Source organism: Gracilinanus agilis, chromosome 1 (genome assembly GCF_016433145.1).
Source record: "Gracilinanus agilis isolate LMUSP501 chromosome 1, AgileGrace, whole genome shotgun sequence".
NCBI lineage: Eukaryota > Metazoa > Chordata > Mammalia > Didelphimorphia > Didelphidae > Gracilinanus > Gracilinanus agilis.
The window spans coordinates 250338318-250363887 of NC_058130.1; the positions used below are offsets into that span (position 1 = coordinate 250338318).

At 35.3% G+C, this 25570-nt stretch overlaps 1 protein-coding gene across 1 annotated transcript in view; it reads right to left on the minus strand.

Moving 5' to 3' along the window:
* TDRD7 (tudor domain containing 7) overlaps positions 1-25570 on the minus strand; it is a 110637-nt gene that overhangs the window by 38028 nt on the left and 47039 nt on the right. Inside the window, exons 5-8 of the mRNA XM_044660864.1 lie at positions 24718-24791; positions 22147-22364; positions 8574-9166; positions 6801-6987 (exon numbers count right to left, since the gene is read on the minus strand). Of these exons, the coding sequence (XP_044516799.1) occupies positions 6801-6987; positions 8574-9166; positions 22147-22364; positions 24718-24791 (1072 nt within the window). The remainder of the gene's footprint in view (positions 1-6800; positions 6988-8573; positions 9167-22146; positions 22365-24717; positions 24792-25570) is intronic.

Consider the following 25570-nt stretch of genomic DNA (forward strand, 5'->3'; position numbering starts at 1 on the left):
CAGAGATATTCTGGGCATGAGCAAAATGTACAGAAGTCTGTAGAATGTATAGTGTTGGGAAAAGGAGCATCTTGCGTGACGGATAGCAAAGAAGGGTGTGTGTGTGTGTGTGTGTGTGTGTGTGTGTGTGTGTGTGTGTGTAAAAGTCTAGTCTGAAATGTCTAATTAGAGTTAGAGATGTGAGACTAGAGGTGATGGCTGGATAAGATGATCTGAGAATTATTCATATAAAGATGACACTTAAATGTGATGGAATTCGGATAAGATCACCAATATATAAAAGGACTACAGGAATATTTCTCACAACAGGTACCTTGTTGTTTTAGGATAAATCCTTGTTGGTTTAGGGATTCATTTCAACTTGCTAATAAATTCTGAAATAGCTGAATTAATCATTCAATGTTTTTAGTTACCTGAAAAATGCTCCCTTCTCATGGATATTCAAGATCTAAGTAGTTAAAATAGATATACTATCATTATAATGTTTAAGTGATCTTCCTTTAGAAAGGATGGAATAAATAAAAAACTAGTCTCTATAAAAGAAAAACAAACTTATGGTTTTCTAGATTTAGCCTAACAGTCTGGTACTGGAGAGAGTGGTGGTCTTAAGAGTAGGGATCATCAATGATATATGTAAAACCCAGTGAAATTGCTCATTGGCTAAGGGAGGGGAAAGAACATGAATCATGTAACCATGTAATCAAGTAACCATGGATAAATCATTAGTCACTCATCTCTATCTACTTATATTTCTTAATTCTAAAATGGTGATAATAATAGCACCTATCTCCCAGGATTGTTGTGAGAATAAAATGAGGTAATATTTCTAAAATGCTTAGTAGAGTATCCAGCACATAGTGGGCCCTTAATAAATCCATTTTTTCTTTTTTCCTTCCTCCCTCCTAAATAGATAATTCTTCTCATAAGAATGGTCAAACAATCAGGGAACTTGGATTCTATGTTCAGCTCTGTTGTGAGGCACTAGAATCAAGGAAAAGGGGTGAAAGTTTAGGGAAAAGGACTTATATAAATGGAATTAATGTTATGTCTATGACTCAATCTTCTTTGTACTTTATTATTAGAAACAAAAATAGTTTTAACATTCCATATAGCAGAGGATCTGTGTGTGTGTGTGTGTGTGTGTGTGTGTGTGTGTGTGTGTGGCGGGGCGGATTATGTGTAGATTAAGGAGAGCTGGAGAAAAAGTGCAGAGTAATAAAAAAGACATGCTGTAGTGAAAACTGGAGGCCTCTAGGGAAGGTATTCTGAATGAGACCAAAGAATACTAGGATCAACTTCTGATTAAGATGGTGAGAGACAAGCTTAATTCTCCAATTTGTATTTCAGGAAAGATCTAAAAAGAGTATCAACAATATAATGATAAAGAAATCTAAACAAAAACCACAGCAATCACCTTTATTCAGTCCAGGACTGTACAAAAAGATAACCAGAAGCCCAGGGGACCATTGCACCAGGGAAATCAGTGTGAGTCCAGGTAAACAAAATCTGTCAATCTTTGAGATCAGCGGTGTGTTCCACGGGAACCAGAGAGCTTGCAGTGAAGACAAAAAGAAGCCCAGGCAACTCTGAAACCTTCCGCATTGTGACTATAGATCAGTGATTCCCAAAGTGGGCGCTACTGCCCCCTGGTGGGTGCTGCAGCGATCCAGGGGTTTGGTGATGGCCACAGGTGCATTTATCTTTCCTATTAATTGCTATTAAAATTTAAAAAAAATTAATTTCCAGGGGGCTAAGTAATGTTTTTTCTGGAAAGGGGGAGGTAGGCCAAAAAAGTTTGGGAATCACTGTTATAGATGAAGGGATAGACCAAGGGAGCCAGCAATCAGATCCAAGATGTTCCACAGAGTACTGAAGCCAGCAGTATTCTGTAAAGGGGAGGGGGGAAGGAAGTCTAGAATGCTTGGACAAAAAAGCCAAAGAAGGTCAGAAATCTGAAGCTCTAACCATTCTGATAGGAGACCAAGGGGCAGGAAGTGCTCTGAGTATGTGTATATGAAGAACTATCAATCTAATTGGAATGCTCTAGAGAGCCCTAAAGGCTACAGCACTCTGAATTCAGATACAGAGGCCGGCCTGAAATCCATTAGCACTCTGAACTCAGATATACCAGAGAAGTTGGAACTGTGGAATTCAGAGGCATGAAAACAGGTAACTGAGACTGGAGTCAAAGAAAGACAGAATACTTCAATTCAAAAGTATGGGAAGGGATGGAATTTGGCTTTGGCACAAAGTCTCAAATCAGGAACTGAAACTGATGATGAGTAAACAAAAAAAGATACTGAGGGGGCAGCTGGGTGGCTCAGTGGATTGAGAGCCAGGCCTAGAGATAGGGGGTCCGAGGTTCAAATCTGGCCTTAGACACCTCTAGCTGTGTGATCCTACCAAGTCACTTAACCTCCATTGCCTAGCCCTCACCACTCTTCTGCCTTGGAACCAATACACAGTATTGATTCTAAGATGGAAAGTATGGCTTTAAAAAAATAAGAGAGAAAAGAAAAAGACAGTGAATATGATAAAGAAATAAAGAGGTCCAGAAGAACACTAAAAAAAGAATAAACTCACAACTACTTCAGAGTCTCAGAGGAAAAAATGGTTTGGCCATAAGAACTACAAGATTCCTAGATGAAGTGAAATATAAATACACCAAATATATACCATATGGCACAGTATCTAAGGAAAAGTTAATCAAATCACAAAGAAAAATAGCACAATTATAATAATTGGGGACCTCAATGTATCCTTACAGTTTGAACAAGATGTTAAACAAGAAAGGAACAAAGCCCTACATAGAATTTTGGACAAGTTAGATATGAGAGAGAGGCAGCATGGTTCAGTGGGCAGAAAGCAGGAAGACCCAGTCCAAATTCTGCTTCTGACAAATCTTTGCTGGGTCATCTTGGGCAAGTTACTGAACTTTTCCAGTCCTCCAGACAACTCTTCAAAACATTAGAAGTTGCTGAGAAAAATCTGACTCTCACTGGCAGAATGGGAACTCCCAACACCAGTGAAATCACAGCTCAAATTCCTATTCCTAGATATGAAATGCCTGGTGATCACTGGATGGGAATAGAAATGAGGATCCATTTTTCTTAATTGTGTATAGCACCTTTATTTTTTGTTTTGTTTTGTTTTTTAGAACCCTTACTTTCTGTCTTAAAACCAATATTATTAGTTCCAAGTGGTATGGTGATTGCCCAGGGTCACAAAGCTGGGAAGTGTTTTAAGTCATATTTGAACCCAGACTTCCTGTCTCCAGGCCTCACTCTTTATCCATACCTAGCTGCTCCTAGCATCTTTACAAAAATTTACCATTTGAAAAGAGCATAGAGACTTCAAACAAGTATAAAAAATTGAATACATCTTTTACAAACAACATTTTAAATATGAAAATTCAAATGTAAATGGTGAGACTAATTTAATGCTAAAGAGTTGGTGGGTTAAAGAACAAAATGCAGAAATAATGGATAACTTGGGGGCAGCTGGGTAGCTCAGTGGAGTGAGAGTCAGGCCTAGAGACAGGAGGTCCTAGTGTTCAAACCCGGCCTCAGCCACTTCCCAGCTGTGTGACCCTGGGCAAGTCACTTGACCCCCATTGCCCACCCTTACCAATCTTCCACCTATGAGACAATACACCAAAGTAAAAAGGGTTTAAAAAAAAAAAAAGAAATAATGGATAACTTCATTGAAGAAAATAACAACAATGAGATATACCAAAACATTTAGAATGCAGCCAAAGCAGAGAGCTAATGAACTAGAAGTGCAGAAAAAGAGAGACATTTTTGGCTAAGGCCAAGGTATTGGTTTTTTTAAAATCATATTTGTTATGAGAGGATTTTTAAAAAAAGACACCGGGACAGGCTGCAGAGGGAAACAAAAGGAGTAGTGATAGTGACTGATAGATGATTGTGATGCAAACTTAGTCACTATTGTCACCAAAGAAGAATCTCTGTGCAGACCTACAGGGGGCATCAGAGAACACTAGTATTGCCTAATAAAACAATCTGTGCTTAGAAAGAAACAGTATAAAGCAAGAGAGAAAAAAAAAAAAAGAAAAACTAGAACTGAAAATGCTTTGTTTTGAGAGCAGAAAAGACCAAAAACAACTTAATGAGGCAGTCATGCCCATGATAGGCTGTAAAATTATAAGGAAAAGTTGTTTAAAGATTTCTTTGAAAGGTACCCAGGCTTGGAAGCCATTCCCATCTCAACACTTTAAAGTAGCCAGAATTACTCATAAGGAATTCTGACTGAATAGATGGGAGGTGCATCAGTGATTCAAATCAGATGACACTGAAATTGTTTGGTGCTGAGGTGCTGACTCCATAGGGAATCTTCTCCTTTCTACTCACCTTGCTCCTAGAGTAATTTTAAAGAGAAGTGGAATAGTTTACAATATGAGAGGCCAAGAGGCCTATTCTTTAATGCTAATCCCTTTTTGGAAGATGTTATTTGTTGTCTGTGGTCCAAAGGTTCTTCAGAGGAAGTTGTGGTCTAAACTAGTCTGGTCCAATTCCTCAATCTACTGTCTGTTGTTTAATACCAAAATACCATGTGCGATGACCTCCCTGTATTTTCTCTTATCTATTCTAGCTCAAGTTTCTGTTATCTGACCCTTAGATAACTGTAATAGCCTTTTTATCATTTTTTTCCTTTTCTTTTTAAAAAAATTTACTTTCACTCCCAAATTCTCTTCCTCCTTTCACCCTCTCACTCATTGAGAAGGCAAGAAAGAAGATAGTTATTATACATAGGAAGCCATGTAAAACATATTGCCACATTAGTCATGCTACAAAAAAGCAAGAAAAATAAAGAGAAAAGGATATGCTTGAATTTGTATTCAGAATCTCTAAGTTTTCAATTTTTAATCATAAGTTTTTTGGAACTATCACAGACCACTGTATATTGATCAAAGAGGCTGTCTCATATATATTATTACAATACTGTGGTTTTGCTCAATTCACTTTGTATCAGTTCATGTAAATCTTCCCAGGTTCTTCTGAAACCACCCCTTTTATTTATTTCTTAGAGTACAATAATCACAATAATATACTATACTATAATTTGTTCAGCCATTCCTCAAATGATAAGTACCCTCCTTTTTCCATAAAATGAGCTGCTATAAAATACTTTTGTGCATACAAATCCTTTTCCATTTTCTTAGATCTTTTTGGGCTATAGATCTAGTAGTGGTAAGGCTGGGTTCAAAGGATAGGTACAATTTTATAGTCCTTTGTGTATATTCCAAATTGTTCTCCAGAATGCTCAGACCAGTTCCCAGATTCACCAGCCATATATTAGTATATCAAAATTTCCACCTCTTTTCTAGTATTTGTCATTTAAGTCAGATGGTTTCAATTTGCATTTTTCTAATTATTAAGTGATTTAGAGCATTGATAGTTTTGATTTCTTCTTTTGAAAACTGCATGTTCCTATCCTTTTTCTTTATCAAGTGGAGAAAGGCTCAAATTTTATAAATTTGACTCAGTTCACTATATATTTCAGAAATGAGATCTTTATTAGAGAAACTGTAAGATCTGTTCTCCCCTCCCCCAGATTTTTCTTTTAATTTTGGCTGTGCAATAGGTGCTTAGTCTATTTGTTTCTGCTCAGCCCTTCTCCAATTTAGTATTCATTTCCCTTGTCAGATTAATTTTCCTATAATATCAATCTGAAGTAGGGCTCAAAATCCCTACTGCCTATTGAATATGGATTCTTTAATTCATATTCTAACACTTATGTCATGATACCATTTCTTTGTTGAATAAAGACATTATGTAAAGAAAATCTAAACTAGTCTCAAAGGTAAATCAGTAATTAACATTAATGTTTTGACTAGACAAAAGAGAGGAAATAATTAATGAGATCTGAAGTACCATACCAAGCTGAAATACTGTTGGGATAAGTGGAAACTTTATGAATCCCAAGTGGATGACATATGTATCAAACAGGAAGAAAATGTCCTATCTTCAGGGAAAAGAATTCAGGATTTTGTTTTTTAAAAGATGACCAACTGTTTTTTCCCAGGTAAAAGGAGAAGAGGAAGAGAGGAACATACGTCAACAGCTAATGACAGAAACTGTGTTGGAAATTCTGAGGACTCTAGATAGAAAGAGGAGGGTGGGGAAAGAAAGTTTAGATCCTCTTTTTTCATAAGGATTTGAAGTAATGACAAGTCTCAATGCCAAAAAGGTGACCAGAGTCGCATTCAGGTCCACCTCTACATAAAGTAGAGATTAGATGTATGGTAAAGATAGGTGGAGAGGGAAAAGGTGGGTGTCTTCCCAATTAGAGACCTGGAAAGACTTGAGTAGTGGAAAAAGGAAACAAAAGATTCCCTTGGAGTTAAGAAAATCTGAGTTCAAATCCTCTCTATGAAATATATTGGCTGTGTGACTTTGGCTGAGTCTCCCTCTGTGCCACAGATAATCGTGGTAAAACCTAGGCAAAAGGTGATCTGCATAGGCAGGTAGCTAGCACAGTAGACAAGAGTGCCAGGCCTGGAGTCAGGAGATACAGATAGTAAGAGTTTAAGAAAAAACAAAAAGCAATCTGCATAGATAGAGATTTTCCCTATTAGAATTCCCTAAACCAACTAGATCACAGCTCTAGTTCAAAATAATGTCTAAAAATTCAGATATTATGATTCAGCAAGTAATAACTGATAGGGATCCCTAATTTTTTCAATCTATGAAAAAGATTATATATAAGAGGTAGGTGAACCAATATTTGCATTAAAATGCATAATAAAAGTCCTCTAAAGTGTTAAAAATATTACTTGCCTTTATTCTATTATCTTCTACTGAAATTATTTGTGCACGTAGCCAAGCATCTTCCTCTGCATTTACAGCAACCAGCTGTCCAACATACACAGATTGTACTGACGTCACTTTAGGATTCTTACTATAATATTCTTTCATTTCATCCTCCATTAATTCTTGAGCAGCAGAATAGTCTTTGCCTACATACCTGCATTAGTCACAGGGAAATGGAGGAAATGAAGTCATCCAAAAGGAAAAACATACAAACTACTAATTTTACTGTACTTTCTCAAAGGCCTTTGTTGGTACCCCATTCATTTCTTCTAGGTGATAATAAAAAAAACCTGTAAAGATGGCACTGTCTTAATTAGTATTTATCTTATGTCAGTAAAATGCAAACAACTACCACACAAGGATCAAAAAGAAATCTAAGAATTGGAAATGACTTCAGAGGATACTTGGTTCTGATCCTATACCCAAATTATGAAACTTATCTACAATATCCCTGATTAATAGCCACTCATTTTCTTCCTTGGAGACACCCCTGCCCCTCCCCAGTGATGAAGTCATTTTACTCCTGAGGCAGCCTCTAAATGTGTTTCCAAATAATCAGGCTTCAGAATTCATGATATACCAAAAACACCAGGCAGAAAATGTGTTCTTACTTAAAACATCACTATGAGATTTGAACTGAGGTTGATGGAAGTTATTTTTCATGTGTATAGTGAGGAGAATAACTAAAATCTAAGACAAGCAAGGGTCAAAAAAACTTCATTTTGAAGGCAATTTAATTTTACCAAGAGAAAAAAAAAGTCTGAAACAGAATTTAGCATTTTAAGCCACTACTTACTGGTCCAGCTTGAAAAATTACAACAAAATTGAGAAATTAGGCATTCTTGATTTAGAGACAATTTGTATTCTAATCAATTTCTGGCAATAAAATGCTTGATTCCAAGATCTGTTTTTTAATTCCCAAAATTTAGTTTGGTTTCTCTCAACTCTCACTATTTTTCCAGTTATGGCAGGATGATTATAGCCATGCTGCTGCATTCTGTCACTAACACCCATCCTATTTTTCTGCCAGGGATTATCTTTCTTTGCAACCACTGCCAATGTCTCCTACTACTTGGAGGAAAAAGTAACTTCTCTGAAGATCAAGGCCATTTTGTGGAATTTATTGTCACTTCCTTCTTCTTCTTCTTCTTCTTCTTCTTCTTCTTCTTCTTCTTCTTCTTTTTTTTTTTTTTTTGGTAGAATTTCTTGTCATCACTTCCTCCAGAACAAAAAGTTCTACGCCATGTGCCACTATGTCCTGGCTTATGAACTAAGTGGAAATGGTGCACAGGTTTGATTGATTCAGACTATGAAGAAAGAGATAGTAGTATCTAACAAAAAGGACAATGAACCTGCATTTTATTTCTCAATCTGTCACTTAATAGGAGTACGAGTTGGGTAAGTATAATCATACACTGAGATACATTTATAGAGCAAGGTGAGCATTAATGCTTCAAATGATCAGATCATAGGCCACCTGGAAGGCTCTTCTGAGTCCTCACTTATAGAACCTCTATTTAAAGACTACCCCCCCCCTTTTTAGTCCTAAAAAAAAAAGGCTCCAAACACTATATCTTGAGTCTGTGTATGGCAAAAACTAAGGCATTTTTGGATTCCCTAGGATCTAAGATTTCATAGAATCTAGCATATCACTGGTCAAGAACTGCTGTTATGGTCAAAATACAACATTTGCACAAGAGAAATAAGAGGAATACGGAAAAATTATAAAATAAAACTTGCCTTATGACAACTTCATTTGTGTTGTTAAGTTCGACTACCAAAACTGATGGTGATGGCTCAGTTGGGATAATTAATGGAGGAACAACTATTTCTTCTGGAGAAAAGTCAGAGTTTTCTTCTTCTATCTGCAAATATTCTTGTTCAACCATAGACGTGATATCGTCATTTTTAATTTTTTGCTTTGTGTTATTCAGATTCCCTTCAGTGAATTTTGGTAGTTTTGCATAAAGAATGGCTTTTTGAGGATTGTCAGAAATGTGGTCTACAGTGCATACATCTGACAGCAAGTCAAGATTTTTCAATGCATCCTCAGGAAATTTTACTTTGTACATATCCTCAAATGCTTTGGGAAGTGCATTTGCCCAAAGACCACTTGAGTATTTTACTAACAGCTCTGCAACCTTTTGCTTAAAGTCATCATTAATGGAAGCTATCCCAATTTCTGAGAAATCTTTTGAAAGAGATACTTGTTTTGGAGCCGGTGTCTGAGGCTGAAGTGTTTTTTCATTGTCTATTTCACTTTTCAAAAGTTGTCTTCTCTTAGCTGGATAAATGAGCACATCCTGTTGACCACCACTGTAAGGTTTTTCTACCTTTAAAAAAATTAAAATAAAGCAAATGACATTTTTCAATTATTATTAACAATCCAAATTTCATTTTGTTTACATTTTTTGAATTTATGCCAGTTTCCTCATAATTATCCTTTGTTGCTACATGCCTCAGTTTTAGTGTCTTGTACATGACCCGTTAATCACCTGACTATTCTATGAAGCAATTATCATTTATTTTAAAGACCTCACAATTATCATTTATTTTAAAGACCTCACCTCAACATTTCTAAATCTAAAAGGACAAGGTTACTGCTTTCTGACACAAGACAAACATTTTTAGTCTCAAAACTTAGCCACCTTTCCAGACTCATCTTCTTCTTCTAACTCCATGGTTCAGATAGACTCACCTTTAAAGGAAACTAAGCTGTGCAGTGAAGAATGTGTTATTTAGGCCTGTAGTCAAGAAGACTGGCTTTCAGATACTTAACTGTTATAATATGGCCTCAGATATTTATAACTATTATGACCCTGGGCAAGTTACTTAACTTCTATTTGCCTTTGTTTTTTCTACAATAAAATGGGGACAAGAGTAGCATCTGCTATTGTTGCAAGGATCAATGAGGTGATATTTGTAAAATTCTTAGCTTAGTGCCTGACACATAGTAGATGCTTAAAAAATATCTGTTTCCTTCCTTCACAGTAGGTGTTTAATAAATGCTTGTTTCTTTCTATCTTTGTGCCTTTGCACAGATTGTCTGTCACCCGTACTTGGAATGCGTGCTCTTCCTCACTTCTTTCTTTTAAAATTCAGCTCAACTTTTCTATTTCTATAACAGTAATTATCAAATTTATCTGGTAATGGCTAAGAAACAGAATGGTTGATTAGTGGATCAGAACACAAATACAACAAAACAGTAGTAAAAAATTATAATAACCTTGTGTTTGATAAAAGTAAAATCCAAACTTTTCATATAAAAATTTACTATTTGGGGGGAAAACTAGAAAGCAGTTTGGCAGAAGAGTGGTAAGGGTAGGCAATGGGGGTCAAGTGACTTGCCCAGGGTCACACAGCTGAGAAGTGTCTGAGGCCAGATTTGAACCTAGGACCTCCCGTCTCTAGGCCTGGCTCTCAAAACCACTGAGCTACTCAGCTGCCCCCTGACTTACACCATTTACCAAATTAAGATCAAAATGGATACATGACCCAGACAAAAAGGGAGATACCATCAGCAAATTAGAACAGGGAACATATTATCTATCAGAGATTTACACAGGTGAGAAATGTATAAATAAAGAAGAGATAAAAAGAATTATGAGATACAAAATGGCTAATTTAATTACAGTAGATTAAAAAGGTTTTGTTTGAATAAAACTAATATAGCCAAGACTAAAAGGAAAACAGAAAATAGAAGAAAAGATTTCTAAACCAGTTTCTCAAGACAGAAGTCTCATACCTAAAATATATGGAAAATTTCTGTTAAATTTAAAAGAATGAAACATTCTCCAGTTGAAAAATGGTGAAAAGATTTGAACAGTTAATTTTAGGATGAAGAAATCAAAGCTAGGTATAGCCATATCAAAAAATACTCAAAATCATCACTGATTAGAGAAATACAAATCAAAACCAATCTGAGATATCACACCTATCAAATTGGCTGAAATGATAAAATGGCAAAATGGCAAATACTGCAGAGGAGATGTGGAAAAATGGGGCCACTAACATACTCTTGGTGGAATTGTGAACTGATCCAATGATTTTCAAGAGCAATCTGGAATTATGTCTAAAGAGTTATAAAACTATGTATCCCAGCAATCCCAAGGTGATCAGGGAAAAAGAAAAAGAACCTATATGTTCTAAAATATTCATAGCAGCTTTCTTTGCAGTGGAAAAGAACTAGAAATTGAGGGGATGCCCATTAATTGGAGAATAGCTAAATAAGTTGTAGCATTGTGATGGAAAGTTGTAGCATTGTGCTGTAAGAAATGAAGAGGTTAATTTAAAAAAATAATATGTAAAGACCTACATGAAATTATGAAGAGCAGAACCAAGAGAACATCATATGGAGCAAGAGAAATATTGTTTGAAATATAACTGTCCATCTCCAAAGAAAGAATTGATAAATAGAAATTTTCATGACATAGTTTTACACACACATACACCCACACATTTTTGGGGGGATGGTGTCAGATGATGTCTTATCTAGTGTGGGGAATGGAAGGGATAGTGGGAGATAACTGGGAACCTTTAATGTAACAAAAAAAACCCCAAACCCTAATAAATAATTTTTTAAAAACTCAAGCTCAAGAGCTCCTTCTTCATGAAGTCTTTCCTGGTTCCTTTGGCTACCAGTGTCTTTCCAAAAAAGACTGCTTTATGTGTGTTGTGCATATATTAATATACCTATATGTTCACACACACATCCCCACATCCCCTATTACCTAAATAGGTATATAATCCAAGGCAATCAAAAATAGAAGCTACATATTCACCAAAATATCTGTATAAGTATTTTTAATAAAAGCAAAAAACTGTGGTGGGGAGAGAAGAGATGCCATCAACTTGGCAGTAGCTATACAAGTTTTGGTACTTGTATGCAATGGAATTATTAATACCATATAAAAAGCAAAAAAAAACAGAAGTATGTGTAAGACACAAAGTGAAATAAGAATTAACATGCATAATATAAATGTAAAGAACAAAAGACCAACATAATGTCTTCTAATTATGATAACCAATTTTGGGTTTGAAGAACAGAGAAGAAATGAGTCATTCTTCTATCTTTTTATAAAGTGGCTATGGAACACCATAAAACTATCAAGCTCAGTTAATAAAATGGTTGGTTTTGCATCTGGCCTATCTTCTTTCCTCTCTTTATGTTTTTTTGCTATGGAAACTATTTATTTTTGGTGGGGTAGGGAAAGGGTAAAGAATTTGAAAATGAAGTAGATATGAAAAACAAAAGGTATCAACAAATTTAAAAAACTTCTAAATTATGTCATAATTTTTTTTTGAGTTGAGATTTAATGTTTTCTATTTCTTTTAAAGTTCATCAGAACTCAAGCGAATTCTTTGAAAACAAGTTATAGAAAAACCTCAGTTGCTAAAAAAACTAGCTTTTAAGCATCCAGAAGACTTCTGAGTAAGGAAGTGTGAGAAAAATTGCTTTTGACTGTGAAAATACAGCCCCTACATAACTAACAAAATATTCCTAGATAATCTCCAAATCTCAAGATTATGCTGGCACTGATTGGCTTTTCCAAGTAAGAGGAGTATTCGAACTGGCTAATGATGACCATTAAAAAATATGCCAACTTTTCTGTACTAAAACTGTGAAATAGACAAGTAATAGGTGATAAAAAAAAGATAAAAAAAAACAGAATAGCAGAAGTAGAAAAAGCAAACTAACATAAAAAGTAGTGGCAGTGATTAGAAAGGGTTGATGGGAGATAAGAAGTGGCAACAGAACAGTGAAACGTAATCATAATGGGATCTTTAGATTTTTTTCTCCTTTGATAATCATGGCCTGACTTCGTCTAGATCCCAAAGAACATTCTTTCTGAATAGGAAATATATAATTTCCCCCTTAAATTTCCAGGAAATGTTTATTACTCTATAAGTCCATAATTTTTGCCATTTTTCTGCTGCTCAAACATTTGAGCCTTTACAGTCACTTTATGTGGCTTTTATTAGACAACTCCTCTAGGATCAGGCTTATATCTCTGGCAGCTGCATGAAGGTACTCTTTTTCAGTCTGGTAACACTGAGATGAGTGTCCTCTCCTTTGTAGACCTAGGCCTGGGATAAAATAAGAGAAGAGCTGAAGATAGAGTCATAGGATCTCAGGTCCCACTCCAGTTCTGCTTGTGACTTTACAAACTCTCGTGGTCTTCATTTCATTACATTACATATAATGTAAATGAGACAGACTTTACTAGAGGTCCCTTTTCAGCTGTAAATCTGTGATGTTAGATCTCTGAGATGTTCATAAAACCTAGAAAAAAAGTCAACCTTTACCACAATTGGGTGAATTTAACCTGTTTTCAAGATGGGAGTGGAGTCCTGACCAATTAGGCATCTCCAGAATTATAGTTTGGTCACAGTAATCAGTGACAGATTTTTCTAAGACATTCTATTTATATAATCTTACAAAATCAGTCTTAAATGTCTGTTGAATTGAAATGATTGTATTCTGTTGTGCCGGGACCTTTAAGAACTTAAGAGAGACCCACTTCTTTTAAAATGGCTAAATATTAATATGTGACTTTTAAAAACACTTGGATTCTAGCTATTTTAATATATTTTATCTTGCCTACTATACTCTGGTCATTTTTATATTCATTGTAGTACTCATTTGTGCCATAAAATTAACATATGTTGAACTATGAAAAAATAAGCTTCTATGATAGAAGCAATTCAAGATATGAACTAAACACTGGAGCACCGGGCTACATGCTAAAGCAAGTAAGAAAGTTTAGCAAAAACAGGCTTTGACCTTATACTCACAGATAAGACACATAGTTAACTATAATATATGCTAGGCAAATTATGAGTTACAAAATGAATGTTATATTGAGCCTAAGAAAGGAAGGTCATGGTGAAGGGATGTAGACCTTGGAACTCAAGATTTCAAGAGAACTTAGCATTTAAGTTGGTTTTAAAGTATGGATAAGAATTCAAAAGCCAAAGAGGGCATTTCAGGAACAAAAGATTAATAAAAAGAATGAGCAAAGGAATGGAGAAAACAAATTACAGTATGGGGAACAAAACTCCTTTGTGACTAGCATAGAATACAAAGAATTAATATAAGGTTAGAATGGTATGATAATGGCAGATGACAGCATGCCTTCGATGTCCAGCATGTGACTTTTTGGGGTGTCTCCACACTAAAAAATTGTGAAGTGTATGAGGAGAAAGTAGAGAAAATAGTCAAAGAAGTTGGAAGAAAATCAAGACAATATGGTAGAAAGGCCCAAGTATGATTTATAGAAAAAACGTCAGTGCATTTTGGAATTAGGTAACATCTGAAAAGAGAGTGAGGCCATGCAACTTTGTTTCATTTGAATCTAATTAATGTTCAAGTCAAGACATATCACCAATAGTGATGTTATTTTGGTCCTCTCCTCTGAGTACAAAGAACAACAAACCAATTCAGAAAAGTGGGGGGAACCAGACTACAAGGGCCTGAATGATCATCGTTCATATTTCCATAGCTTTGCAAAGCATCTTATATACATTATCGCCAAAAAGGAGTTAAAACCATTTTCAAATCTAAGTCTCTCCTAACTCCAAGTCTAACACTCTTACCCACTTTTGGAAGCATACCAACTTTTCCCCCCATATAGTGTATCAGTAAAGGAAAAGGGAGGGATAGGAAGTTAGTGGAAAGAGGTTCAAGAGAAGGAATTAAAAAAAAAAGTATTGGGAAAGACTGAAGAACCTGAATAAAAATGCTGAATGACAATGCTTCCAAAAGAGCCAAAAGGAGATAGGGCTCAAGAACTAAACTTAGAAGACAGGATACAGCTTCTTTAAGCAAAAGAAAAATATGATTTATTCTGAGGAGTTATGAGAAATTATAGAGTCAAGCATCTGAGGAAGTTTATATTAAATAGCCTTAATTTTAATTAAAAAAAAAGTAGGAAGCTAGGTCATTTGCTTTAGGTATGAGAACAGTTGATTGATGTGCCATGAATTTGTGGAGGGTGAAAATCAGCTGAATTTTGCTACTTTTCCCAGTGCAACTGTAAAGCTTTTGGTAGGACTTTCTCCAGCGACATTTAAGAGATCTAGAACAGGACTGATTAGAAATAGTAAACATTTATATAACCTATATAAATTTGTATAGTGCTTCACAAATATCTCATGATATGCCCCCAAATCCTGTGAGGCAAAGCTATTATTTTCATTTTATACATGAGGAACTAAGAAAGCTATTTATGGGACAAAAGAGGTTTTTATTTGGGAATGAATGGAAGGAGGCTGAGAGAACAAGAGATCTTAGGTATAACTTATAGAAGCATTAAACTGGTAAGCTATAAGATAATTGCAGGGAATGGAGCCAAATGAAGGTGAAAGGAGAATAGGAAGAGGAAGTTGGGCTTAGACCAAAGAACTAGAGCTCAGAATTAGGAAGAAGAATAATTCCTTATTGGCTGTGAATGGGAGGTTCAAAGATGGGAGGACTGTGATTAGAAGGTAGAACATAAAATATATATTTTGGAGGTAGTATATTGCATGAAATGAATGAATAAAAAATTCATTTAAGTGCTTAGTGTGTTTAAAGCATTATGCTAAGCAATGAAGATTCAAATAGAAAAAAGCAGTCTCTGGGAGAGATATATAGGAAGTCTCATGATACTTAGGGTATAGCAGCAGATCATTAAGACCTCTTTATTAATGTCATTTCCAAAGATAAAATTATAGCCATATTTCTGAGATTGAACCCTTTCCTAGTACCAAGACCTCTAGGGGTGAGACTATTTTGGGGGGGTTCTTCAGAAGCTGTGGGGGCTGAAGCACCTACACAAAACAGCTGCCAACTCTCTGGAGTTGTGCTGGTTGGGTGCGGGGGGGGGGGGCGCGCCAAGAAGTAGGTCAGTGGTCTGGAGGGCCCCTGCTACTGTGACCAATTCTCTAGGCTTCAGTACTGTCTCCACTGGTTTCTGAGCAAAGATGCCTGTTGAGGTGGTGGTGGTTTGGCTAGCTCAGTCCATGTTCCCTTTCTCTGTCTCCCTCTCAGGGGCTCTTGCTGTTTAGCTTGTCTGGGAGGTGGAAGCTAGTAAATAAAAATGGTTGGAGTGAGGAAGGAAAATGTTATCAGTCTTGAGGAGGTGGATGAAGTATGCTGTCTAATTCCTATGGAGGGGGGGGGGGTATCTCTGAGAATGAGGGTGGGTGATAGGAACAAAAGAACGCAAGAGCCAGGCATGAAGCTGAGACAGTTAAGGTCCTGGAAACTAGTAGATAATTTTAAATACATAACAGGGTGGTATAAACAGTGCAAAGACCAGAGGAGTATTCACCAATGAACAGCTCTGGAAAAATGGTTCAAGGTGAAAATAGGATTGAGGGCTCAAGGAGGCAGTTTGGGGTGCTTTCTTAAAAGCCAAGTGGGGGAGATTGGGAAAGCCATGACTGAGTGACAAGTGCACTGGAAAAAGAATAGATGGGGTATGTTCTGTTAATGAAGAACCAAACCCTACTGGGAACACTGGTGTTCTGCTCTGTATTTTCACAAGGTTTCTTCCCCTTGAGTCCCTTGCTTCTTGATTGAGGGATCTGGGTTTCAAAGCTAGGAAGGATGAAAAGGCTGCCAATCCAATGGCTGAGTGGCCTCCAGGATATTATATCCCCAGATAGCCTTTGCTCCTGGACTCCCAGGGAGCATGAAAAACAATATTCAAATCAGTCAAACCTATAAAGCCCTAAAGTGATGCTCTATTGAGAGTATGTTATTAATTTTTTTCTGTAACAATTAGATGTTCCCCCCCCAAAATAGGTTCTAAATTTGTCCATTTTGTGAGTCGATTTGTGATATTCTCTATGTTGACTGTCCCTCTTTAGATATTTGGACATTTCTTCCTAGCAGTCTTCCTTGGTATATTTACAGTGATAGCCTATTCCTTCAGCAGTGACATTTGTTTTTGTCATTATGATAACTTCACTTCATGTGGGATAAGTATGAGCCTTCTTCTTTTGGTTTCTTGGGCCCATTCCAACTAAATTAAAAGTCGCTCTCTTTTTAGGGTTGACTTAACCCTTTGTGAGAAATAGAGTACTCTAGCATCTTCTCTCTACTATCACTAAATGGAATACTAAGTGGAATACATCAATTCAGGAAGGAAGCAAAAAAAAGTATTTTTACAACTCAGAGGCTCATCTTAAGCCAAATCCAAAATGAAAATAAAATTACAACTATAATGGATTTCCCATCTTCCATCTTGGGGACCCAATCAGAAAAACTATGTTAGGACCTGAGGTTGTTTAAATATTTACAAGTAACCACTTAATGTAGCACTTTAAGGTTTTCAAAGCATATCCTAAATATTATCTCCTGTGAACCTCACAACAACCTGTGAGGTAGGTATTATTATTCCCATTTTACTGACAAGGAAGCTGAGGCACAGTGAGGCCAAGTGACTTGCCCAAAGTCAGACATTAAAGTGTCTTGGGGTAGGATCTGAACTTGGGATTCAATCAAAAGCACATTCCTGTCTTGTTTCAGAATGCATTTTACAGAAAGCACACCCTGTCAGCTAATTTTCTAAATCACATCCTAGCTACTATAATCTAGTTTTCTACATTTGAATCTATCAGCACATCGCTTTACAAAGGACCTAACAGAACAACAGAATCTGCTGATGGTTTCCTCTGCTCTGAATAATCTAGTCCTTTCTCTTTTGTATACCAGTGGGAAAACAGGCTAGTTCTTCTTTTCTTACTGTCAGCTTGTATGTGTGTATCCACAGGATGAGGTCCAGAATGATGGTTTCAGGCTAACAGAGCCTGATGGTAAGGTTTGGAGGAATACTCTTAAGTTACTACCAACCAAAACACTGAAGTAGCCTTCAAGGAGGGTGGTACATAATTTTAAATAAAACCGGCCTGTTTCACTGTTAGATGTTTGGATGAAAGTAATTATGGCAGATGCTATAATCATAGAATCAAGGGACTTAGAGCTGGGACTAATCCAATGGGATTACTATTTTTTTAAAGACATGTCCCATAAAAGCTGGGTCCAATATAGTGAGGAGGTGGAGGAGGTTTAATGAAATTATCTCTTGCTCCTCAACTACCCTTATCACTTTGTACCCTTTTATCACTTAGTTCATGCTCTATTTTTGTATAGATCTTCTTATCTTTTTTATTAGACTGTATGAACCTTGAGGTCAGCTTTATTTATTCATCTCTGTGACCTCTATAACACCTACTATGGCACCTTATATAGAGTAGGTGTTCAATAAATACTTTCAGAAATAATAACACAAAGTAGATAGTGTGATGTGGTGGAAAGGATATTTCACCTTCAAGTCAGGAGAATCCTGTGGAATCTTGGGAAAATCACAACTTTTCTGGGCCTCGTTTTCCTCATCTGTAAAATGAGGGGGAATAGACTAGAATTTAGTCAGTAGATGATCTCTAAGGTACCTTACAGCTGTAGCATTGTTATTCTAATAATGGACTGATGAATGTTTTATATGGCTGATTCTTCATTTTTTTTCTTCTCCTTGTGGCCATCTATCATGTGACATACATAAGAAAGCTAATGGGTCATGAGACCTCCATTATCTGATCATATGTTGATCTTTTTAATTCAAGCACTAAAGCTTCTGCAAGGAGTGAGACTTTCCTCTTAGGGCTCTTTTATAGAGACTTATTTTCTAGCCTATCAGCATGTTTGCTTTTTCTAATGGTCCTTTTCAGGTTTACATTAGACTCTTGCTTTTACATATACCAACCACTAGAGCTCCTAGAGTTAACTTTCTTCCCTCTTACTCTGGCCAAACCAAGCACATACTTCAATAGATCTATGATATTATCAATGTGGGAACTATATTTACTGATGCAGATTACAAAAAAATGAATGCTTTTTTCATTCTGCATAATTCCTGGCTAAGTCTTTTCATAAGTCTTTGATAAAGAATTTATACAACGAACTAGAAGGCCTTTCTTTAGCTCTTAATTTTTCATAGATAACAGAGCAACACTAAGGCTATTCATCTATCACCCCTTGCTTTTGGTGCCACCTCGTTTTCTAGGTAAAATGTCCTCTGACAATATCATTTATGCTACTTCCCGTGCAAAAGTAATTGCTGTATCCTTTGTCTCTTTATTATCTTTGGAACACTAGCAATTTCTATTTTTTCCAAATTATGGCATTCCATGACCTATAGGAATAGCAAAACACTCTATTATTTCTCAAATATGATCTAGTCCAAACACTAAATCTGGCCAAGTTCATTTTCCATTTGAAAGACATATATGTATACATACATATATATGTGTGTGTGTATACACACACATACATACATATATATATGTGTGTATATATATATATATATATACACACACACCCGAAGATTAAACCAGTAACCCCAGTGCAGACTGTAACTATGATATGGATGTGTTCTTCATCTACTTTGGTTTTCCAGTATGGATGGCCAGGCCAATCCATATAACCATGAATCTTGGGAGTATTCCAGGATTTAATGTAGCCAGCACAATGTTATTTGCAAAACAGGAGCACCTGAAGAACCTTACTGTCTATATCGAACCCTAATTTTTTTTGGCACTTTATTTAAGACATTTTTCAAGACACTAATTTTATATGGTGAGCATGTGACTCTCACTATTTTTATGCCATGTAAGGTATTGCCAGGAAATTCCAGAAAAATTTTATTATTGTATGAATATTTTAAAGTCTTATGTTGATCAATTAATTGGCAATTATTTATTAAATAAATACCTGCAAGTTGCCTAGGTCTTCTTAACTCTGGGCCTGGCTCTCCACTGCAACATGCAAACCAAAATACTTTAGATTTTGTGGTTTTCTTATATTGTTCATTCATATTAAACTCACTATTCAGCAACCCTGTTCTTTTCCACTAGCACACTGCTGTCTAGACATGCCACATAAATCCTACATTTGTAAAATGAATTTTTGGAATCTATGATTTAGTACTTTACATTTATTCCTATGTAATGTCATCTTATTAGACCTGGTTCGTTTTTCTGGCCTATCAAATCTTTTTGGAAATTCTCATCTGATACATGAACTATTCCTACCAAATTTGTGTCATCTTTAAATTTCAATAATGCCAACTCGATCTTTCTCCAAGGCACTGGAATAAAACAGAAAAATGTATGTTTCAAGGAAGGGCTTTCTTCCTGACTTCGTTTTAGGTTCTACTGCCACCACTTCTACCATGAGACTGGGTATTGAGAGAGTAGTGGTTACAAGTGGTCATTCCTCTTATTATTTATGAAATTAAATTGCTACACATGAACATCTGCAGATCTACTCCATTTCAAATCTATTTTTGTCCTTTTTCCAGTTTCATCTCTGGGTAATTCATATACTATCTCCTCAGGAGACACTGAATGACAAGTACTGAGAGTATCATCTAAAAATGAATGACTGATCAAGGATTCCCTGGTTCTCATTGGCCTTCATGTTCTCATCAGTTCACAAAACATAATACAATTCTCTCAGAGGTCAAAAAGATTAGGAAATACTCATTTTAAAAATCATCTACTTCAAAAGGTCTAGAATTCCCAAGGTAAAAAGTGAAAAAAGAAGTAGGAATGAAGGACAATTAGCATTTCTAGACTTCAGATTATATTACAAAACAGAGGGGAAGGACTACACATTTCAGAAAAAGTAGAAAGTAGTTTTGAGGAAAAAAGATTTAGACCAGCATTGTAAGCCATTTTTATTGTTGTTTAGTTATTTTTAGTCATGTCAGACTTTTTGTCCCTTTTGGAATTTTCTTGGCAAAGGTATTAGAGTGGTTTGCCATTTTCTCTTCTCCAGTTAATTTTACAATTGAGGAAACTAAGGCAAACAAGGTGATGTGACTTGCCCATGGTCATACCACTAGTGAATATATGAAGCTATAGACCTGTACTCAGGTCTTCCTGACTCCTAGCCTGACATTCTGTTCACTGTACAATCTAGCTACCCCTATTTTATACTATATATCACCCAATAAATTCCAAATGGATATTTGACCTAAATAGAAAAGATCACTTTATTTTAAAATTAGAGAAAAATGGAAGGAGGTATCTTTTCATAACATGGCTAGGAAAAATTAACTAAACAAATAATAAAAAGGAAATCAAAAAGACCAAAAAGAGCATTTCAATTATATGAAATTTTAAAACTTTTGGATAAATGAAATGAATGCAGCCACTTAAGAAGAGAAATTTCAACAAAAAATATTTTCATCAAGTATCTCAGATATAGGTCTGACTGTTTATATATAGAGAACATATTTCAACAAGTCTCAAAAGATAAGTGGTCAAACAAAATGAACAAACAATTCCAAAAGAAATTGCAAACTATCAACAACCACAGAAAGATTGTTCCAAATTACTAAGGGAAATACAAATTGAAATAAATTGACAAAAATGATGAATCTGGAAATAATCAAATGTTGAGGGGCTATAGGAAGACAGGAATACTAACACACTGTTAGTGGAATTGTAAAGTGAATCAATCATATTGGAAAGCAATTTAGATTTTTTTTTAATGAAAGGAACTCTTTGACCCTAAGTTTACTGCTAGGGATATACTCCAAAGAAGGTCAAACAGGGTCATAAATATAAAAGTATTTATTGAAGTGCTTCATGATGTCAATAAACTAGAAATACTTGGCTTCATTGGGAAATGAACAAACTGTGAAATATTATTGCTCTATAAACAGTGAATATGAAGAATTCAGAGAGACATGACAAAATTTATATGAAATGCGAAGTAAGCTGAACTGGGAAAATGATATGTAATAAACAAACAAATGAAGCTGAGTGTTATATAATTTTAATGACTAAGCTGGAAAAAAAAGGAAAAGGGAATGGGAAAGGGAAGAGATATTTAGAAGGAAGGGAAGGAAACAAGCATCATTAAGCACCTACTATATGTCAGGCACAGTGCTAAATTCTTTACAAATGTTACTTCATTTTAACCTCATAACAGTTCTGATATGTAGTTGCTATTATCCCAACTTTACAGATGAGGAAGCTGAAGCAGAAAGAGGGTGAGTGACTTTCTCAGAAAAATGACAGAGACTTTCTCAGATCAGACTTTCCAAAATGGATACTGTTATTAGCTTCTGCACAATTATGTTCCTCTATCTACTACACAGTGATAACATTTGCTATTTATCAACTTCAGATATGCTGAAATTGAGACAATGTCTATAAAATGTTTTATACTCCTTGGATAAAAGCCGTTATGGCTGACAAAGTATCACTACTATAACATTTTATTTGGGAAGATGGAGTAAAAAAGAAAAAAACCTACCGTGCAAATATGAGGCCAGTGTTCAAACTGTTGAAAAACTCCTTGGTTAAGTTCTTCTTTATACAAGTCTTTGTAAAACTGTGGAAGCTTTGATACCCAAATGCCATTGTTATGCTTGTTTAATATTTCCTTAATTCGCATCTGAACCTCATCCATTTTATAAGTATTAGTCACAGGAGGCATGATGTTTGTTTTCTGAATAGTCTCATTTAAATTATCTTCAAAGCAAAAAATTGAAAAAAAATTAACCAAACACTCAGTATGTTGTGTAAAGATGAAGGAAAAAGCATTTCATTACCCAGTACCTTCCCTATGACCATAGAATCATAGACTTAGAGCTGCAAGGAAATTCAAAGGTCATCTGGTCTAACATCTTTTTACAGATGAAGAAACTGAGGTTCAGAGAGATTCAGTGACTTTCCCAAAATCATAAAGGCAACAGTAAATTGCAGACCCAGGATCTTAACTCAGTTTTTCTGATGTTAAAACCAATCTTTCTATTGTATCACACATCTGTTTACAACTTTTTCTGCTCAGTAGTCTACCTCTGGAAATACAACAGGGACTTCTAGGACTAATAAGAAGGCTGAATATAGGAGGCAGAAAAAGCTGCAAAGGAGGAAAGCAAACTCATCATCTCCATACCAGTAAAACACAGGTGGGAAAAAGTCCAGGAGCCATAAAGGTGTTATCCATAGAGGTATTAACATTCTATAAGTCTGCTTCAGAGTTTACTCTGAAACAACAGGCTGATAGCACTGCTTTGAAAGAACTCGTAAAGTATGCATTTCAAAAATTATTTTTCTACTTCCAGTACAATATTTTATACAATATTGGTAGAAAGGCAGTGATACTTGTTACATTCCAGAAAACTTTTATATACTTTAGTTTACAAAAATTACTTTTCCAGTCTGTAAAACTTGTTCAATTTTCCCCTTTAACAAGAATGAATAAATCATTTTTGAAAACAAGTCCAAAGTAGTAATCAGTCTATAATAAATAACAATAAAAGTTTATCATTTATATAGTTATTTTTGAGCAATACTTTCGTATCCATTATCTTTACATGATCCTCACCAATAATATGAATATTATGCCCATTTTATAGGTAAGCAAACCAAGCCCTCAAGTACCTTATCCAAAACCACACAGCTAGTCAGTGGCAGGGCCAGGCTGAAGACCTAAGGCTTTTGGTTCCAAAACTAGGATTCTCCACTATATCATGTTATTGTTATTACACCAAAAAGTCCCCTCTCCCTTTCTTCAGTACTCTACATGCTAGTTCAGACATGAGATTATTGAAAGGATCCAAGACAAGGCTAGAGAGATTCTAGGGAGGTCCAGTGGTCTAAGGTTCACAACTACCTTCCTAAAGGATTAGTTTTATAGCAAAACTTAGACTGGACTGTTTCAGAGAAATTTTGGACTGAAGATCTAGTTAAATATCTTCTGGTCACTCTGAGATGAATTAAGATCTTTTTGGATCTGCTATTATCTAACTCTACAACTCTGTACTGACCTTTAAGTACACTGATTCTATGAATGACATTTTCCTCTTGATTTTAGCCAGATGTTATTCCATAACACTCTTCTATTTACTAAATGCATGTTGCTCATCTATTTTAAATAAGTAAAAATTTGTAAGACTTTTTTAAAAGCAAACCTATATATTCTTCTTTCTCACTGGAAGGCAGCTACCTTGCTTAATTTAATTTGCCTAACTAAAAGGAGAAAGACTGAGTTATATATTGAGAAGATATGAGTACTGAGTGGAGCAACTTGTCTTAATATTTTAAGAGTTGTGTAATACTTTTTACTCTTCTAACACAAGCAAATTAAAGCCAATTTTCAAATAAAAATATTCATATCAATGAAATATGGGTTTCCAATGTAAGAACCAAATTTCTTTTAAAATTTCCTCTTCCCTTCCTGAAACTGAATGACTTATAAAAGTATTTGCCACCCTGGATTTTTTTTTCCCACAGAGCCTCTAGAGAGTTTCAATAAAAATAAATGCAGTTTAAAAACTACTGGACTAATACATTTTTCTACAAATATTTTTCTACTAACTCTCTACTGACAAAATATATTTCTGAAGTATTTAGTATGCAGAACAAATACATGTAAATTAAATCACATTTTTGACTGGCCAACTGAAAAAACTAGGTAGGGCTCTCATAAAAAGGTCTATTACTATATCACCTCACATTTATTTTGTACGTATTATATACGAAAGCAATGATTAAAAAAAATCAGATTTTAAATAGAAAGAACAAAAAATATACTCACATACTACCACTGTAGTCATACAAAGCTAAAATCTATTTACTAACTATCCTCATGACTGTCATATTCTGACTATTTCTCTACTCCCTCTTAACCAATTTACCTAAACAGCTACATGGGAATTCTGTAACCACAGAGAGGGTAGAGATGTATTCACAGGGTGCTAGAACAAGGGTGAAAGGACAAAGTGCTTCCTCTCTCTTAAGGGGTATGGCTAGATAACTTTGGCCTAGTTAGTAGAAAACAGTTAAGAAGCATCAAGAGGAGATATATAGCAAAACGTACCATTTATATCCTTAGGAGAACTTCTTGATAGATGTACCTGAAATACTGGTGGAAGGGCTGCTTTTGGGTTAGACCTAAAAAAAAAATTGTATAAAGTTCTAGCCATATGTAATTAGATTTTTCAAAGCTATATCTTTCATTTAAAGACTTTAGTTTCATCATTAAAATATTTCAAATACAACAATGATTACGAGAAACAAAGCATCTATCCATTCATCAAATCTGCCAAAATTATATCTAGAAATTAGTAAACAGCCTTTTCTAATCTTGGAAATCTGAAAATTCCCCATCATTCTTATGGGACTTGCAAACCTATAGAAAGAAAAACACCATCAGACAAATGTAAGATCTGTGAAGAGGTTCTCAATTAAGAATATTAGTAATGAAAAAGCATTCAGAAATTGTACTGAGATTTTCCCTAACCACATAAAGATTTAAGAATTAATGGATCTCCCAAATTAGAATTGACAAAACAAGGCAGAATGCTATAATGAAAAGAACACTTGACCAAGAATCAAAAGGCCCGGATTCTGGTCTAACAGTCATTTATAAGCAAGTCAGAAACTCTGGAGCCTCATTTTCATTACCAGGAAAATGAGAAGTTTAGAATCAGGATAATAGAACTAGAAAGCCATTAAGGTATCAAATCGACCAATAAGTCCTCTTCAGTTCTAAAATTGTAGGATTTTATGAAGTCTTTAATCCCATAGAATGATAAACTAAATCCTCTCCAGCCAAGTTTTTTCTCATTAAGCAGCTAATAATAGGTGGTCAAACCAATTTACCTTTCTGCCTTGAACAGATGAAAGACAGTAGCCAATCTTACCTACTAGTGTTGTTTATAAAGTACCAT